General features: G+C 36.8%; 1 protein-coding gene across 5 annotated transcripts in view; it reads right to left on the bottom strand.

Annotated features, from left to right (window-relative positions):
* Window positions 1–19,251, bottom strand: part of PPHLN1 (periphilin 1) — a 354,335-nt gene that overhangs the window by 25,240 nt on the left and 309,844 nt on the right. For 3 of the 5 annotated variants that reach the window (XM_069851828.1, XM_069851836.1, XM_069851819.1), the window contains 4 exons: window positions 11,876–12,132; window positions 8,976–9,058; window positions 4,934–5,053; window positions 2,715–2,852 (listed from right to left, as the gene is read on the bottom strand). In XM_069851828.1, coding sequence (XP_069707929.1) covers window positions 2,715–2,852; window positions 4,934–5,053; window positions 8,976–9,058; window positions 11,876–12,132 — 598 coding nt within the window. The remainder of the gene's footprint in view (window positions 1–2,714; window positions 2,853–4,933; window positions 5,054–8,975; window positions 9,059–11,875; window positions 12,133–19,251) is intronic. The other 2 variants (XM_069851855.1, XM_069851846.1) reach the window with 1 other exon arrangement.

Genomic DNA, 19,251 nt, shown 5'->3' with positions numbered 1-19,251 from the left:
AGCAATGACCACAGGATGCAGCAGGGAGGAAGGCATGCAATATACCTCCATACATTGCAGAAATGCCTGTATATTTCTTTTTATGGTCTAATATTAAAACCAAAACATTATTAACTAAATCCTTACAATATAAAGTGTAATTTTGTGAGCTAGCATTCTTCTCTCAGTGTAGCACTGCCAGAGAACAAAGCAGTTAATGTTTTAAGTACATACAAAGACAATTCAGTTATTACCATATAGACCTTAACAGAACAAAAGATCTGGCAAAGCAGTAGAAAAAGAAACAGTTCTTCTGAAAGCTACACACTACAATTGCTAAAATCTGTTTCTCTTATGTAACTGCAGCTTCTTTGCTAGAGATTTAAGTAATTTATCTGAAAATGAAAAGCAGTTAGATATCAGGTCTGGAAACAGATTCTGGACAGCCTATTGACCCATCCCAGCCACACACCCATTTTTTCTTCTATTGTATGCACCACTTCAATGAAGTTTCAAATGCAAGCTTTAGAAAAATTTTCCAACAAGAAGGTTGTCCAAGAAGGGTAACAGTTCATTAATACTACAGAGGGCTGTTAACAAGTAATACTAATTTAGAAAGTCAAGTAAACAAGCAATTAATCCAGATGTTTGAACACTTAAAAATATTATTGTGCAGAATACTTAAAAATACTGTTAAACTTGGAGCATCCAGTCAGCCAGTAATTCCATTAAGAAAAAAAAAAAAGCATTTGTGAATGCATTAATTCCTATGCTTCCTTCTTGGATGCCAGAGCTCTGTGGTAACAGACAAATTGAGGTCTGAGTGTCAAATCTCATTCAGAAATTTAGAGGCTTGAATCTTTGCCAAAATCAAGGAAGGTACTTGGCTCGTTTGGCAAAATTTGTCTTCAGAAAATAATAGATTTTCAGAGGTAACTCATGTCACTTCTACTTTCATATATAACATTTAAGAAACTGGACACATAATAATTGACTAATTAATACAGTGTTGCAGACTTGATGTCTAGACAAGATAAGACATTTCAGGAATCCCTGCTACTCATGCTTGCAAAGGAACAAAGGGATAGCCCTTTGTGTAACACCAACGCTGAATTGCTCCAACTGTGAATTTAACACCAGGGACATATTTGTCATCACTTCCGAAAAAAACCCACACTTCAGCACATTATGTGCTAAAAGGATAAACTGATCCTTAACTATATAAAAACAGAAACTAAACAAATAAAATCAATACTTCAATGTATATTGCCTGTTGTTAAATGCAAAAATATAAAAAAGTCTATGAAACAGTTACATCAGCAGCCTATAAATATTCATTGACCTTGACATGCTGATGCAAAATTCCCTGCTACTCTATTCTCGAGTATTCCTGGCTAATTTTTTGAACACTTACTTACTAGGCTTCTAACCTACCATACTCAGACAACGCATAACACCAAATTTCAAAACTGTAATTGTGGAGGAAAGAAGGGAAAGCATGTTTAGAGGCATAATGAAACACTTAGGTCCAAAAAAAAAACCAAAACAAACCACAAACAAAAAACACCCCAAACCCAAACAACAAATAGAACATAAAAGGCCACATCATAGATCTAAACCTTACTTCACAGAATATATTAAAACATGAGACACACTAACACTGCAGAATATTCATTCAGCACAGAGGTACAAAGGTGGAAAAGAAGATGCACCAGGATGGAAGGGATCATTTTCCCAGTACTCGCCATGCCCAAGTGTCAGGAAAGATCCTGTTCTACCAATCACAAAGCAGCAGAGCCAGCAGGTCCTGGGAACTCAAGCCTTTCCTGAGAGCAGCTGAGTCCACTCCAGGTGGAGCAGGTCCCCTCACCTCCCCAGGTGGGGCCAGTCAAAAGCAAGGGACCACAGCAAGGAACTGAGACTCCACAGTTCAAGGATGCGGACAGGAAAACTGTCAAGATGAGCAGGGAGCAGAAACAGTGATGTTGATGGAAAGAAATCATGTTCTGGAGAACCACATGCAGGACTGGAGAGAGCAGTGAAACACTCAAATGGGCTGAGCAGAGAAACAGTGGTCTCCCTCACTGGCAATATAAAGCACTCAGCTTGACAGAGCCCTGAATGACCTGTTCTCAGGTCCTGTTTCAAGAGAAGATTGGCCCAGGTGAGGTCCCATCTATCCTGGATGTTTCTTTGATACTGTCACAATGCTTGTCATTTCAAAGATCTGTCACTTCCAGTATCTGCGGTCCCAATTCAGCAATATTTTCAAGTGCTTGTGAATCTTCAACCATATTCTTCCTCCACAAGTAATATTGGCACATTTCAGAGTAAACACACTTTGGAGTTTTTCTCCAAAATAAAAATAAATCCAACAAGCAGCTTCTAGTGCTCAATCCCACACTGTACATACTTAAGTCAAGGAAATTACAGTGAAAAAGTAATTTCTGATAATTTGATATCATGTAAAGCCTTATATTTTAATTATATTTGAAATTATCTGTTGCATGTGCATTATAGAAAATAACCACTAATTCTCACGTGCAGATAAATGCCATCCTTGTTCAGTAACATACAGAATTAAATAGATGGGGATGTTGTCATCACATCATCTCAAGAAATCAGATTAAATTCCTATTACACTCCAAGGAGGAAAAAAATAAATCATCATATTTCTAGTACATCAAAGCATTACACAGGCGTTGTATCAGTGACAAAATGCCAAGAGGACTCACCTGTTCAATCTCCTTTGTCTTAGTTGCAATTGCTTTTGAGCGGCAAAGGTGGCCATCCTCATATAACTCCGTATTATCCGTCACATTTGTTTCCGTTTCCTCCGTTTGTTCGACATACAATGGAGCAGAAGATCCAGCCTTAAAAAGAAAAAAAAACAAATAAAATTCAGAGTGCTGAGAGTAAAATAAAAAGCTTAAAGCGTGACAGCAAAAATAAAAACCCAAATATAGTCATTCACTTAGTATGACTTTGCTTATCAAGACTACCAGTGAAGCATTATTGCTACAATCTAAGATACAGAAATATGGATTTTAAACATGTAGAAAATGCAACATCATAAAAAAACTATGATTCAGTATTAACTGTGTAAGACAATGATGTCAGATAACCTTTACCTGCCCTTCCACTGAGAAGGAACTTGTATATGTGATATTTGTAACACCAGGTAGCAATAAACCCACAATGAAAGTGGGATTAGCTTTCTGGGGAAGGATTAAAGTAACAAAATCAAAAGTAAATAGGCAATGGTAAAATCAAAATGCTGTCAGAAGAATTCTTGCAGCATTCAGGACCAAAGGTTAAATATTAAAGGAACAGAGATATCTGTTGTATAGAAAAAGCAAACATGTACTCAGATTATTCCTGATGAGAAATCTTTCTGAAGTAATAAAATTGTATAAGCTTCTCTCTAAAACAGAGATTAAGACAGTATCCCTGCCCCAATGAAAACAGACTCCCGTTCCAAGGAGCTTACATAGCAAAAGAGAAGAAATTACTACAGCATATTTAAACGCAATGTTATGGAACAGATTTGCAAAATAGTTACTTATTTTTTTAAATAATACTTAAGAACTGAAGAACATGAATGGAATTTTTCTATTATTCAAAAATAAAGAGGCAGAGCATCTTAAGACTTCATTAATGTGAAAGAGAAGAGCATTAGAGAAAAAACAAAAGCTTAAGTGGTTCTATGAGCACTAGAGCAATATAATAGTAATTAAGATTGCATCCCAAATCTTGTTACTACGGTAAATCATGAAATGTCCAAGAGGGAGTAAAGGCTGCTGAAAAGCTGAGAGCAACACTAAGTACAACTATTAAGCACTGGAGGGGCAAGAACAGTTTATTTATCCAACTGGATCGTCCCATCCAGTATCAAGAAGCTGTTGATGCCCTCAGCCATTACATGAATGACTTAAAAGTTCAGATAAATATGGATCCAGTGAGTTTATTTCTCTAATCAAGCCCTTAGGTTCCATAAGTGTGAAATACAAGGAGTGCTGATGCTTCTGAAGATGATCTTTCCCCCGCCTCAAATTATTTACAAATATAAAATACAAAACCATTCATTATAAAGTTTAAGATGTGAATTTGTAAAGCAGATACAAAATATGGTTTTGTAAGAATGCCTCTAAAGTTGATGATCGAATGATCACAGAATTAAAACAGATTATTTTACCAAAAGACATTGCATGGCATTTGGTTTGTTTTAAATGACAAATACAAATCCTGCTAACACAGCAGAATCCTACAAAGACATCATATCAAAGAACAGCATAACAAAACAAAGACTGAAAAAGGTTATAATCACACTTCAATACAGCAAGGAGTAGAAGACAAGGAGGGGCAAGAACAGATGGGTATAAACTGGCAAATAATCAATGCCGATTATTAATGAAATAAATGTTCTGAGGAAAAAAAAATATCTACCCACTGCAGTACCAAGGCAAAAGCCTAATTTTTAATGTAGAAGAGGACTGCTTTCTGAAAAGGAATATACCACGTGGCAGGCTGACATGGCATGGAACTGAACTCAATAAACCAGAGCTTTTCCTCTAGTCTTTATTTTCTACATGTATGCTCATGTTTTGAATCAGAAGTCCCTTGCTAATTTTAAGGAGTTCAGTAGGCACAGAGACTTACAGTAGTCCAAGAGGTCCTTGGAGAATCCCCAGAAGAGATGGAGCTTTATTTTGTCAGCTGTAGCTCAATTCAAATTATACTAACAAAACCACTCTGTTTTGCTGTATTTTTTAAAATCAACCAATCAATCACAACTCTTCAGTTTCCCCTCTCGCTCCCTTTCAACAAACATTTAATAGCATAGGTAGACAAATTCAGGGGTGAATTACAAAATGTGCCTTTCAGGAGAATACAGACAAACAAGAGTCTGTTGTTGTAACACTTGAAAATAAATTGATTAATACTCCTGTCTTACATCATACTCCGTTATTTCAGGTAAATTGCTTTCATCGGCCTTTTCTGACTTTTCAGCTGCCCACTTGCTTGCAGCTTCTGCGAGTTCCTTTTCAGATAGTCTGTTGCTTTTTTCCAAGGCCTGTACAAAAACATCATAGTAAAGGTTTAACATGGAATGCTTTACACATGGCAAAATATCTTCAAAACTAAAATAAACATTTATTCAGATTCTGAAATAATTTAAAATAGGAAATAAGGAAGCTGAAGCTCTTTCATTTGGTGACTTATTTCTTTAAAAAGAGAAGTGGGTGGGGAGCAAGAAAAAGAAAAGAGAAAAAAGAGAGGAGAAAAAAAGATGAATCGATGAAGTTCAGTAAAATGTTAAAAAAGGCACCATACTTGCAGAATGAGTTTTATTGAATTCACGGGACAGAAATAATAGAAAACTTCTTTGAGACCAGTTGAATTTAAAGAGGCAGGGATCAAACGTGTATTAAGAAATCAGATATAAGTGTGCTGTGATCTAATAATTTAATGTGATTTTCAGGCATAAAAGATTGCAACAAAATTAAAGTAATAGTGTCTGTCATGGCTTTTAATCTACTTCTTCAGATGGAAATACTCTCGTAAAGAATAAAAATTCATTTCTCTCTAAGAATATTATTTGGCTTTTACTAACAGCAACAATGACGCCTAAAACAGTTCAGGAATAGCTATCTTTATAAAATATTGTTACCGGTATGTGGGCATTTTATTTGAATCAAGTGTGTACATAAAAGCACCCATTCAAGAGTCCATACCATTCCAGTATTAAAAACTGCAACACCAAGATGGATATCTAAAAAAAGATGCGAAAATCCTACTGCCTGAAAAAGTTTATCATCATTTCTACCCAATCCCTGTTCCATCTTAGCAAAAAGCTGGACAAAAAAAGGCAAACAAAAAACTAAAAGAACCCCACTTCCCACCTTATCATTAATTCATTTCAAAATGCATCAACAACCAGAGGAAGCAAGTACTATGACTTGTAATAAAATTGCTTCACCTTCAGACCTTTTGTGTTTACCCCAAGTAAATTATTTCACAAACATTTCTTTATGTTGCAGTACAGCATAAGCATACAGTTCAGGTGTCATAGACACCATCCTTTATCTGAATCCAGAAACCACAATTTTCAAGCAGGAATCTTCCTTTTCTGTAACTGCAAATTACAGAACTATAACCAGTGAATTCAGAAGGTGACAAAGTCTGATATGCAGGGGTCTAAGAATCCTTAGAAGAACACCTAATACAATAAGCCCAGCTCACCTTTCCAAACTACACAATTATTCTTACGCTAGTATCACTACATATTATCTGCTGGCAAGGGCTTTTTCCCCCATGTTTTTACTCCCCATAGTATGTCTGACTTTTACTTTTAACCTGACTTCTCCCTAGTTGTATTGTGGTTCTATTGTGAATCTCTCCTCTTCCTTAAATGTAACTCTGGACAATAATAACAAAAAGAAAATACCAGTATTTTTGTCACTGACAGCTGGCTTGGCATGAAATGAAGATAAATAAAATCTCACATGCCTTCCAACATTTCCAGAAGCTGTAAGCAGAAACTAACCACTCTAGTATGCACTGGAATACAGCAAAAAGAATCTGTTCAATTGTATATCACTAAATTTAATTCTACAGGTAGCATGTCAATAAATATGTATTAAAAATCCTGACTGCATTTTACGTAATAAAGTAATGGTATTTCCACAGGCACATGACAACTGAAAAACAGGAACATATTTCTTAGAGGAAAACGTTGGCAGACTGCAAGAAATGAACGATCTAGCGTATAGTGTAAAAAACAACAGAAGTTCCCTTCCTACCTCAGAGAAGAGGCATCTTTAATTTTTTAATGCTATACATAACAAAGGAACAGCAGCAAAACCTGTCAATTTTCTGCTATCCTTGCTGAGAAGCTTTCCCTGCTTCACACATCTGCCTTTTGCTCTAATTGTGCTGGATACAGCCGCCAATGCTTGCTGTCCAGACAGCTATTAAAAAATAACACAAAAGACTTCATGCTACAGTCAATTAAACAGGTGGTTAAGATCAGATAATACCAACATGTATTAATTCATACACATGAATATGTAAAAAAATAATTATAAGACAGATAACAATACCTTTTCAGATTTGCATATAGTTACTACAGCGAAAAGAGATATTGCTGCAGAAGCATATACCTTTGTAAGTACTTCCAAAGCTAAATTATAACTTAGAGCGCTGAAAATTATCTCCTTTAATCTATAAAATAAATAACTCATTTTTCAAGACTAAGTAGACTGTGAGGACTTGGCCTGAGAGAAGTTCATCAAGTTTTGCCAAGACTTTCTGTCATTATTTCTATCACAGTGAAGAACTTCTGTAACTTAACCAGTCAGTACAATCCAGCTATCTGCCCAAGAGGCTCCACTGAGAGAAGACACTACAACAGAAGCAGATTTTGAGACTTCAAGAGTTAAGCAACAAAAGGTCACTGAAGTACTTCCATTTCTGCAGCTGATGAACACCCCATAAATGATTGTGTAGTGTGGGAAATGCCTTCATCAAACACAAAGTTTAATTTTGTGTAGCTTAGATCTGTCCAGTGGATATCCACTGCCAGCAGACAGACACAAACTGCTGGCAAAAGAAAAGCTATACAGCACAGATCAGATCTGACTGAAGAAGGAAGCAAAGCATTTAAAGAATACTTTATAGTTCAAGCTCACACTGCATATTAGTACAAGAGGCAACAGATTTTGCAATGCCTGCGTGTTCTCAAAGGTTTATATTAAGCAAGGATTTGGTATAAAGCTGCAATATGCTAAGCCTGCAAGCAAAACAGGTGAACTAATTATAAAGTTTATTTTATAATCCAAAAAAAATCAGTGCAACTTGTGCGTAACAGCTTTTATCTTACTTTCCTTATTTACATAACTGAAAATACATTGCCTGCCTCCCCCCTTAAGGATACTGGCAATTAACTGATGCCTAGCACAGCAGTTCTAAAAGAGCTGCATAAGGAGTAAGTACTTAGAATGAGATAACACAACCAAAGCCTGATTTTCTTCCACAACTAATTATTTCCCTCAGTCTCACCTTTTCACAACAAAAAGTACCTTTCTTTTATTAAAAAAGGTCTCGAGAATAAGGCGCTGCTGCTTGGGGTGAACATTACTTTTTAACAGGACCTTATTCACTTAGAACAATATAATGCATTGTTTCTTTATTACTCATTAAATTATTATGCAAGAATTTAGAGAAAATACTCCTGTAGAAGTGTAAATTTTAAAATTAAATATAATTTACAGGCAAAACAGTCTGATGTGAAAATGGTTTTGCTGCCACAGGACAGATGAAACAATACTGAATGTCAATTGTTCATTACTGTTTATTAGACTGCCCATTTAACTAATCAAAAAGATTATGGAGTCGGTCCTCAGCCCACAAGATTTTTGTGATGGCAAATTAAACAGCATTATTTAGAACATAAAACATTTACCAAACAATCTTGCAATGTGCCTCCCTTCACAAGTAAACAGTATCATTCTTGCCACATCCTCATGCAGCCCTGCTTCCAAGCTAACTCTGCTACTCATATTCCCAGTCAGTCAGACGCTTCACCACACTGTCTCCACATCCAGTAACAGCTTAGGAAACGCTGAAGGATGGAGTTCAGTGCAAGTACAGACTTGTCCAATTAATCTGTTGCTCCTAAAAGCTGTTTCTCTATTTTATTCCTCATCTTTCCTTTCCTAGCACACTCAGGACTTTGGAAAATGATAATTCTAAAGACATACAAAGATGACATAGTGAATACAGAATAAGAAGTCTTGTTGGTGTCATCATTAGATTCACAGCATTATTGGCACCCTCCTGCTAGATATGGAAAACTCTGCTGGATTTCAGAGCAATTAAAGATGCTTCTTTCTCCTTAACAGCTGTAAACAGTATCTCCTTCCAACCAAAGAAAATATCCAACAACAATGAGCAATCTGATACCAGAGTGAGAGGCACTGAAAAAGAAAATTCACCTTTGATGAGGGTACTGCTGTGGAGCCTGATGGTGATGCATCTCTTGATGTTTTCAGTGACTGAACTGATGTCCTCTCTTTACCTAGCATTAAGAAAAAAATAATGACTGTAAAATTATAATGAAGATATGTTGCAAATATTCTTATTGGCTCAGAAAAATCACAGTGAAATTCAGTCAAGTCAGACAAAATCTACACACCCTACCACCTAATAAATATCGATAATCCTTCTTTTTCAAAAAAAGGAAACATATAGCTATATTATTTCACTTATTTAGGAAGAAAACATTATCCTTTTTTTTTCAGCATTAACTGGAAGGGCATATCAGTATGATTAGGGAGATGAAGTGGTTTTACTTCTTAATATTCCTGTAATAACGTAAACTGGTAAAATATCAGACACCAGTCAATCAACCCAGGAAACCAGGCAGTGTAGGAACTGGGGTAGCAGCCCACAGTCTATTGAAAAGCCCTGCCATGGGCAACCACAGGCTAGATGCTCTTTGTATTATCAGGGTTTTTCTTGTAAGAGTTAAAACAGGCAAAATGACAATTCAAATTCCCTGTGCTAATCACAGCCTGTGCACAGTCTCACCACAGACTGGTTACAGACAGCCTGCAGCAGCAGAATTGGTAAAGTTTGAACTACTTGTTTTCAATCTGTGGTCCACAGATTACATCTATGGGATCTGCATCTAAATATGAAAAGCAAACAAGTTGTCAGTAGGGCTAATCAACTAGGCTATTCACACTCAATGGGAAAGGGTTGACTGTTCACAAATGCAAAACAGCATAGACTGACTTTGGCTTCCATGACATTTGTATCAATTCAATTAAGAAAGGGATGAATTAAAAAGTCTATCAAATACTTATGAAAATTGGGATATAAATTATTTTAGTAGACCTATAAAGAAGTATGGCTTTAATGTAATGAGTTGAAGCAATAAAGAACAAACATGGCATCCCACTCCTAACAGCTATGCTATTTTCCTTTTTTACTCAATGTCATAAAATACGACTGCATCGTGTTACATATTTTAAAATAGCACTACCTACACAAAAAAATGTAAGGAAAAGTCTGTGCAAAACTCATACTTTTAACCATAGGAAATGTTTAAGAGCTATTTGAACAGCTGGTCTTCTACTATTTTCTCACATATTCATAGCAAATATATAGTGTAGAATTAATGTGAAGCAAAGATCAAACATGTTCATCTATGCACATTGTTAGAGGCAAGCAAGTTACTGTTATGAAGTGAAGACCCACTAATCCATGCAAAGTCTTCACAGCTACTGACAGGTCTTTCAAAAATGCTACTGAAAATAGTTGGGGAAGTTACTTCGGCAAAAGCACGCATTTCCAAATCACACTTTAACCCCTGACTTGAAGATGATTCTAAACAGAGAGCATACTTAAAAACATAGCAAGCAGGCTTATTTAATAATTTCTAGTAGCCATAAAACAAAAGATGAATTATTAATTACCTTAACTAAAAAATCTCTTTAACAACGAGAGGAGCAAAAAGCAAATCTGTGAAAAATTATAAGTTCCTATAAATACAAAGTAAATGACAAAAACAAAACCATGAAGGCAGAAATAATCACGTATTTAATCTGTCACATCCCTTGAAGAACAGAATGTCTCCCTTGACACCACCAAGTGACACAAAAGTCTTGCTCCTGTGATATCTGCTTTTCAGACCCAGGGATGAGCTGCTTCCTTTTAAATTCTGAAGCATTCCTAAATTTTACATGGTTTCTCACAACCATTTTTTCCTGTTTCTGGTATTTATGATCTGTACATCAACACTTCTACAAATTTAGTTGAATATTGTATTTCTCTCTTCCTCTCCTACACTGACAGGAATTCAAATTCACCAAGTATTGCAATTCTTTTGACATTCTGCAGCAATGATGAGGTAGAAAGATAACTGGTATTTTGCAAGGAGTGAAACAATTCCTCAATATTTAAACAATGTTAACTAAACTCCACAAGATCCTTTTTTGGCAAGAGGTGCTACAAAATGGTCAAGTGTGCAACTCTTGAAGCACCCAATATGAATACAAGTGAATATACAAAAAACTAATTAATTTTGTAAAGCTGCCAAGATGAACAGTACATTTATACAGCTCACTAGAAAGCATTCACAGAAAGGGAAATCAAATTGGACTAATTATTATAAGCTGTACAAACAGCAGCAGATAAGATTGTAGTATCCTAAGAAAAGCAATTTTGCCCTTTTTTTTTTCAAATTGTTTAAATAGGAAAACTTGAAATATTTTCAAAACAGACGATTCATTAGATTTCTGGGAAAGACTAACAGCCAAGCTTTTGAAAAGTTGAACATATATAGTATAGACTTAACTGAGATATGTTTCACATTTTGTTGAGGAAAGCAAGATTTGAAAGAATCTGATGAGGAGATGAAATTACTAAAAAAAAAAAAAACAGTATAGGAATTCTAAAAACATTTTCATTAAGAGTTATGAGTAGCACTACGCACTTTATTTTTTCGATACCCCTTTTTCCCTGGTTGCAGGAGGAAAAGTCTTCATGTGCTATACACATCAGCAAAGTTTCCTTTAAGGGAATCCAATGAAGCACATAAGTAACAGAAGCAGTTGATGCTAAAAGGAAAATAACATAGGATCCTAGAAAAAGCTGTGCAGCTGACATGCCTACAGTCAATCTAGAGCTGCTACTGAAATAACACAATCTCCCACATGAGATTCACAAGGGAACAGAGAGTACAATGAAACAAGGAAGAGCAGACAACACATAACTGTTACAAAATGCCTAGTTTTCTCATTGTAAAAGACAACATGTAAAGAAAAAGGACTTATACAGTGAGTTGCAGGTTTACCTCACTAATTAGTTCTCATTATTAATCCACCATTACCTTGCTGAGAAGAAATATTTCTTTTATGTAAAGATGACATACTTCTGCTATGCTGGGACTGGTGGAAAGGATAGGCTTTGCTTCTTTCGGGAGAGTAGCTCCTGCTGCTGACACTAGAGCCAGATCTGCTGTGCGGGGAATCCCTTCGGCTCCCTGGCGATTCCCTGAAGAACGGAGAGTCCCTCTTATGAGGGGATCGGTCTCTCATATAATGAGAGGGATAGAAGCTTTTTCTTCTGAAGCCATCTCTGACGTCCCTTTGAAGACCACAGAAAAACAAAAGTGACTTGGTTATCCTTCCAATGTTTGTAGAACAGCACTAGATAATAGAATGGCGACTTCTTATGTCTAGTAAATACAAATAGGTTAGCTGTCATCTGCAGAACACGTATGAAATCTTCAGCATTCTCAGAGTGCCAGGTAATAAATGAAAAACAAGTAGGAAACTAGAAAAAAATACATATATGTATGTAATTCTTTTCAGATTTCATTAAACTGTGTCATCATTAGAAGCCAACTCCTTCCTATTTCTCAATAATACAGCTAAAATATAAGAGAAAAACATTCAAGAAATTGGGACTCCAACCTTTTTTTTTCAGATTCACTCAATTTCACTTAGAAATTAAGCCTTCATTTACAACAGCTAAAAACATGTATGCAAATATTGCTGATGCCATTTCACTTGTTTTCAACTCTGTTTTTATCTTACTCTAATTTTCAAGGGGCTATGTCTCTCATTTGATTTCACACACCTTGCAATGGGAAACATCACTGAGGTATTTCAGTTTGTATCCAAAAAGGGCAAAACCAAAACTGCACAATATCTATCCTCCTGCCTATATATCCACCCAAGGGTAAAATCTGAATGAATATATGAAGATTTTAGTAGGTATAAAAGTCTGGCTTTCATAATAAACAATATTAATTTTGAACTTTACTGTAAAATGTCACAGACACACTCAGTATATAATGTGAAACCAAACAGATTTAAAATCATAAACTAGTAAACACCAGAACTTTCTACTAAATTGATATGTTATTACTCCAGACAATACCCTAAATGTCCTGTTTACCTGAAAATTATATTAATATACATATATATGTAAAGGTCAAAAAAATATAATCCTAGAATCATAGAATCATTAGGTTGGAAAAAACCTTAGACATCATCAACTCCAACCATACCTGTTTACTACTAAGTCATGTCCCCAAGCACCTCATCCACCCACCTTTTAAACACCTCCAGGGATGGGGACTCAACCACCTCCCTGGACAGCCTGTTCCACTGCTTAATAACCCTTTCTGTGAAGAAATTTTTCCTAATGTCCAATCTAAACTTCCCCTGATGCAGCTTGAGGCCATTCCCTCTCGTCCTATCATCTATCACTTGGAAGAAGAGACCAACAGCCACTTCTCTACAACCTCTTTCCAGGTAGTTGTAGACAATGATAAAGTCTCCCCTCAGCCTCCTCTTCTGCAGGATAAACAACACCAGTTTCCTCAGCCACTAATAAGATTTGTTTCCCAGTCCCTTTACCAGCTTTGTTGCTCTTCCCTGGACATGCTCCAGGACCTCAATGTCTTTCTTATAGGGAAGGTCCCAAAACTGAACACAATATTTGAGATGTGTCCTCACCAGTGCCAAGTACAAGGGCAGAAGCACTTCCCTGGTCCTGCTTGCCACACCATTTCTGACACAAGCCAAGATGCTATTTGTCTTTCGCTGCCAGGCAGCTTTCCAGGCACTCTTCCCCAGGCCTACACAGGGTTCTTGTGTCCCAAGTGCAGGACTGTGCACTTGGCCTCATTAAAACTCATCCTGTTGGCCTCAGCTCATCATCCAGCCTGTCCAGATCCCTTTGCAGGCCCTCCCTACCCTTCAACAGATCGACACGTCCTCCCAGTTTAGTGTCATCTGTGAACTTGCTGAAGGTTCATTCGATCCCCTCATCCAAGTCATTAATAAAGATATCAAACAGGACTGGAACCAGCACCGAGCCCTGGGGGACACCACTTGTGACCGACCCTCAGCTGGATTTAGCTCCATTTACCACGACTCTTTGGGCCCGGCCATCGGGCAGAGGGTGCGCCTGTCCAGGCCAGAGGAAGCCCGTTTCTCAAGTAGGAGAAAATAGCATCAAATTGAATATTTCCTAAAGAATCTCAAGGCTCAAAAACATGCAAGAGAATACTTACTGCATCTAGACTTGTGATATTTGCCTTGGTCAGAAGGCACATTGTTAAGAGAAGCAAGTACTTCTCAGCTCCTCCAAAGCATTGCAAAGTAAAACTAAAAGACTTCATAGGATTTATAGCGAGCCAGAATCTACCTTGATTCACTGCTTTTCTCTCCTATTTCTTGTAGCCCAACATTTTGAATAAGGGAATGTCTCACAAAGACGAGCAAAGATCTGGTGGCCTCACTTCGCACAACGCAGCTATAGCTAATTTAATGCTAGCGGAGAACAGGAAAAAAGCCCTCTAGTGTACAATTCCTATAGCAAGATACAGGCCCACGTTTGTGATGGGTAACAAAGGACTTCAGTGTGCCAGAGGTGTTTTGGAGTACTGAAACTACACAAGTAGCACCACAGTAATACAAACACTATTACACTGATACGCTTTACATAGCGCTGATTTACTTTTTTCACGGGAAAGCACATCTGCACAAGCGGTTCTGTTTCAAAGCACAAACACCCCTCAAGCAACACTGAGGTTATTCTGCAACAGAAAAATTACCGGGGCAGGGGCATAGCCAGTAAAAACACAGACAATCCTTCGGCTTATTTCTCCAATTCCAGATGGAATAAACTATCAGGAAAATAAAACAAGTCTTAATTTTGAAAATCTTCATACAAAACTAAAGTATGAATCTATAGCTCTCGGCCACCTGGTTTTCAGTAAAATGCCAGTGAAGCAACACCAGGTTTTACAGTTAAATAATTATTTCATTGTTAACAAACTACAGGGCTTTTATAGGTATCTTATCTTATAGAAAAGCCTATTTTCCAGGACTGCATACCAAAGCTGATACAAAACAATGTCACACAGATTTATATCTAACAGGTGTGCTAAAAATCAACATTCATTTCCTTTCTAAACAACTTTTCTTCTTCTGTTTATTACAACACTTTCTTCTCCCAAAGCAAGGCACCAAAAGAAACAATTAAGGAATTGTTAAGTACAACCCTGTTTAATAGCCTCTATACAGTAGCCATTGTACAGACACTTAGATCAAAGAACGAGGCACGCCAGAATACACAGAAGGCTAATCCTCCTCCTTTCTTCAAAGGCCTAAGAGCAATGCTCCCAGCTTCAGATACTACTCCTTAGGAATCATGTAGATTAACGGGAGACTTTCCAGAAGGAAGTAACTGAAATTATCAGAGCCAGAGAACACATTTAATGAAGAAGCAGTCAAACCCCTTGGTCCACTTAAATTTACAAAAAAAAAAAGTAAAGAAGCCAGGCAAGTTCTCAAACCTATGAGACGTAGGTGAAAATAAGGAATTAATGCTTTATCCGCATTACATGTATGAACATTTCATGTATCGATAGACTTGAAGTGAAAGTTTAGACTTTAAGTATACTAGAAAGATTAGCCGAGCACTGAACTAATTTGTCTAGTTAAGAGGGAAGGCATTACTTATCAAAGAACATACTGATCAAATATTTATCAGGAACAAGTTAGGTATACCACACTTCTTCAGTTCTAAGTCTCTCTCTTTAAATAATCTTATTTATTTTTAAAGCACAAGCTTTCTGGCAGACCGATACACCTCTTTTATGACCAAAACATGTCTTTATGAGCAAGTTACTAAGCCCTACTATACAGAGAAGTTTATTATGGAAATGTTTACAGAGCCCCAGCTATTGCGCACACACAACAAATGCTCTAAAATCCACATAAGAATTTACATAATATCACTGAAATCCATTTTTAAACAGGAAAACATTTAAAAGCCACATTCTACAATAATATTATACACAAAAAAAGAAAGTAGTCTCACTTTCATTTTTTAAATTTTCATTTCAAGACTCCATGTTAATTCTTAACGGGACTGTATCTCACACTGAACACTCAAGCCATTAACTATATTAAATCTGTTTTGGCCAGCACAGCAACAGTACAGCATTTCTGATGCTTTCCATTAATTTAACAAACTACACTGAACAGAACAAAACAAGCATTGTTTTACTTTTTTCCCCCCTTAAATACTTCAGCAAACATACACCTGCAATTTGGTAATGAAGGCCTCAACTTAGCAAAACAGCTATGCACATGCTTCAGATTCCAACACATACTCAAAAGGTTTATTGATCAGGGACAATATTTAATAGAGATGCAAAATTTTGTGCTTGGCTGTAACTTTTAAATAGAACTACTGCTCTTAATAACAAATACAGGGTTAATTCCCTTTATATAGGATCCTTCTTATCTTTATACTTCGTATTCACAACTCATGCTTGGTCCTGAAAGCACAATTTAGTTCTCTCAGCAGTATTGCAACAGAAGTATTAGCATTTTTAACTTCCATGAAACTTGACCATTAAACTCTCACTAAAGCTGATAATTTTGGATGAGCTCCTTAAATAAATAGCCATATGCTTATAAAGGACAAGGACAGCCTAGGGAAGAGAACAAGCCTGAGAGCTATTTCTGTTAACCATTAGTTCTAGTTTCCTGGAGGGAAAAGCACAAATGCAGAACAGACAAAGGTATGGCCTTCTGCATAGCAGGAGACCAAGGGAATACAGCACAGGGGAGAGTTTCTATTGCCAAAAAATCAGAGACGTCACCTTTCCTAAGCTACCACTACCACACCAAATACTGCTGGTCTCATCACTTCCTACTATTTCAAACCCAGCAAACCATTCACCAGCAACGTTGTGGGAAACTGAAGGCTGCAGGAAGCCTTCTAGCTTACAAAAGGGAGTGCGGTACAGCTTAAGCTATGTGAAATGAAGACTAACACAAACTGGTGTGTCAGTCTTATATTTCAAGAGTACATAAAGGCAATATTCAATTACTAGCTAGCTGTGAAATTCCTGGAATGGAGGTGTCCTTGGGTAAATGAAAGCACATTGTATGCAATTGAGGAAAAAGTTTTGTTTGCAAGAGAAATCATAGCTCACCCTCTTGAATTCATGCTACAGGGCAACTGCGAACAATACTTCGTGCTTAATATGAAGTCTTTTACATTCCAATAAAAGCATCTATCTTTTCAACTAAAACTTCAATCTACAAAGTGGTCCAGCCATACAGGCATAACTCACATTTCTGACACTGCACTGAAGAGACTAGCAACTCAACAGGATGTCGCTGTGGAGCAGAAACTGTAGGTTCTTTCAGTAACTCACAAGTGAGTGCAGTGTATCACCTATGCAAAAAGTCAACAGAGAAATTTACGGGACCCTTTCCATCTGAGAAAGATTACTGCTATTGTCAAAGCAGTTAGTCACTCCATTTATAGGCTTAGGCTTAATTGCTAACCTTGCCTGAAAGTAACTCACACCATTTTAAAAAGAAATTGAGAAAATTATACATAACTCCTAAGACAGCAGGCTTCAGTGCAAAGGGACAGACAAGACTTGGACCGTGGTTCTTAACTCAATACACTTTTGCTGCCTCATTACACACAGACAAGGGGAAAGAGGAGGAAGGGCAAAACAAAAACTAAAGAATCCTCTTGCCTTCCTTCTCAGGACATTGCAGAGACTAACAGAGCTACCTACGTGGTTTAGATAATGTGGAAAACATTTAATAAAACATACTACACTCCTGATCGCTAAGTTTTCTCAAAAGATTTGCTGTGTTATGCATCCAAAAGAAAACATGAAGAGTCAATGCTACCTCCACTTTTAAAATCTTCAAAGTAAATATAAGTGGTGGAGGATTCCAGCCACCATCCTGTCTCCCAGAACTCACCTCCTTTCTTTCCAAAGTATGCAGTACACGTTTGTGCAACAAACCAACAATTTACTTTGGCTCTGCTTTAATCTTACTATAATTCCTTGTTATTGGCCAAAGATCTTTATGCTGATTTACCATAACCTAAAACAATACAGTGAATTACACCTCTGTAGATATAAGTAATTGCATCTAGTTCCACCTGCTTTCACTTGAACATTTGAAACGATGACAGATTTATTTTGACAACTAGTTTTCAATGTTCTATGACTAAGCAAGTAACTGCAGTACTTGTAACAAGTGATATTTGCATTTGCTTTAAATGAAATTAACATAATTAAGTCTACTCAATATAATCTTATTAATAGCTTTTCACATGAAGGCAAAAGGAAACAGGCATTGCAGAACAGCAGATCTTGTGAAGGAAGCATAACTAGGAATACCTAATATACAACAAAAATTAGAAATATAAATGTTTCAGTTTTTATGCTGCATTTGGTGCTGCAGAAGTCATCATATGCAAACACCAAAACTCCACACTGAGGCCACTTGTCCGCCTCACTCACCATGAAAGCTACTAAACTCATCTCCACCCCTGCCTACCTCAGGATGTCATGATGGATTAGGGAATAAAAACTAAGACAACTTGAATATTACAGCAACATTAGAGAGAAATGCCTGCAAAGTTCTTTAACTGAATAATGAAGCCATGCACTTCAATTGAAACTGGAAAACAAATTACATTTCTCTTTATCCTTAGTAACGGGTACCCCCTTTTCTACTTTCATCGACAATGTACTCTATTAAACTTGCCGGAAAATAAGCCCACACAATAAAAGCACATTTAAATTCAAACACTTTCTGTCATCTGACAGGAAGAAACTATGGTCATGCATACAGATTAGGACAGAGGAACAAGAAAGAAATTAAGAGTCCAGAAAAACACAGATTTATATTTCAAAGCAATTAAAAGCAAACAGCTTTATACAACTGTATGCAGAATAAAGACAAAATATGTTAATTAGACAAATCAAGAGCAAATTAGACAAAATAACTGCATTCAAATGCACGCGATGTTAGCTTACCTTCTTTTCAAAAAAGCAATGGACCGAGTTACCATTTCTGTTAACAGCTACAGCATTTAAAACAGCACAGAATTTCACTGATAAAATATTTCCGGACAGACATTGCTTTTGAGCCAGGTTTCCCACACACTATTTTCTGAGCAGCTATCATCCCAGACAGTGAAGCAGTCCAGGTAAGACCAGAGATACTAGTCATCGTTATTGCTTCTAGAGAAAGTTCTAATGGGATTGACCTAATAGGATGTGTTAGTGCATTTATTGTCATCCTGCCTCAGGCACTAAGACCACCACATGTGAAAGAACTTTAATAAGTTTCCCTGTGGTACCAAAGAGCATGGGGCGATGGGGTGGAAAATGGAAAAACTTTCCAAGTACTACTC

The sequence above is a fragment of the Phaenicophaeus curvirostris genome, chromosome 1 (assembly GCF_032191515.1).
Source record: "Phaenicophaeus curvirostris isolate KB17595 chromosome 1, BPBGC_Pcur_1.0, whole genome shotgun sequence".
NCBI lineage: Eukaryota > Metazoa > Chordata > Aves > Cuculiformes > Cuculidae > Phaenicophaeus > Phaenicophaeus curvirostris.
The sequence above is the reverse complement of the archived record's forward strand: the minus strand, read 5'-3'. Positions and strand labels throughout refer to the sequence as shown.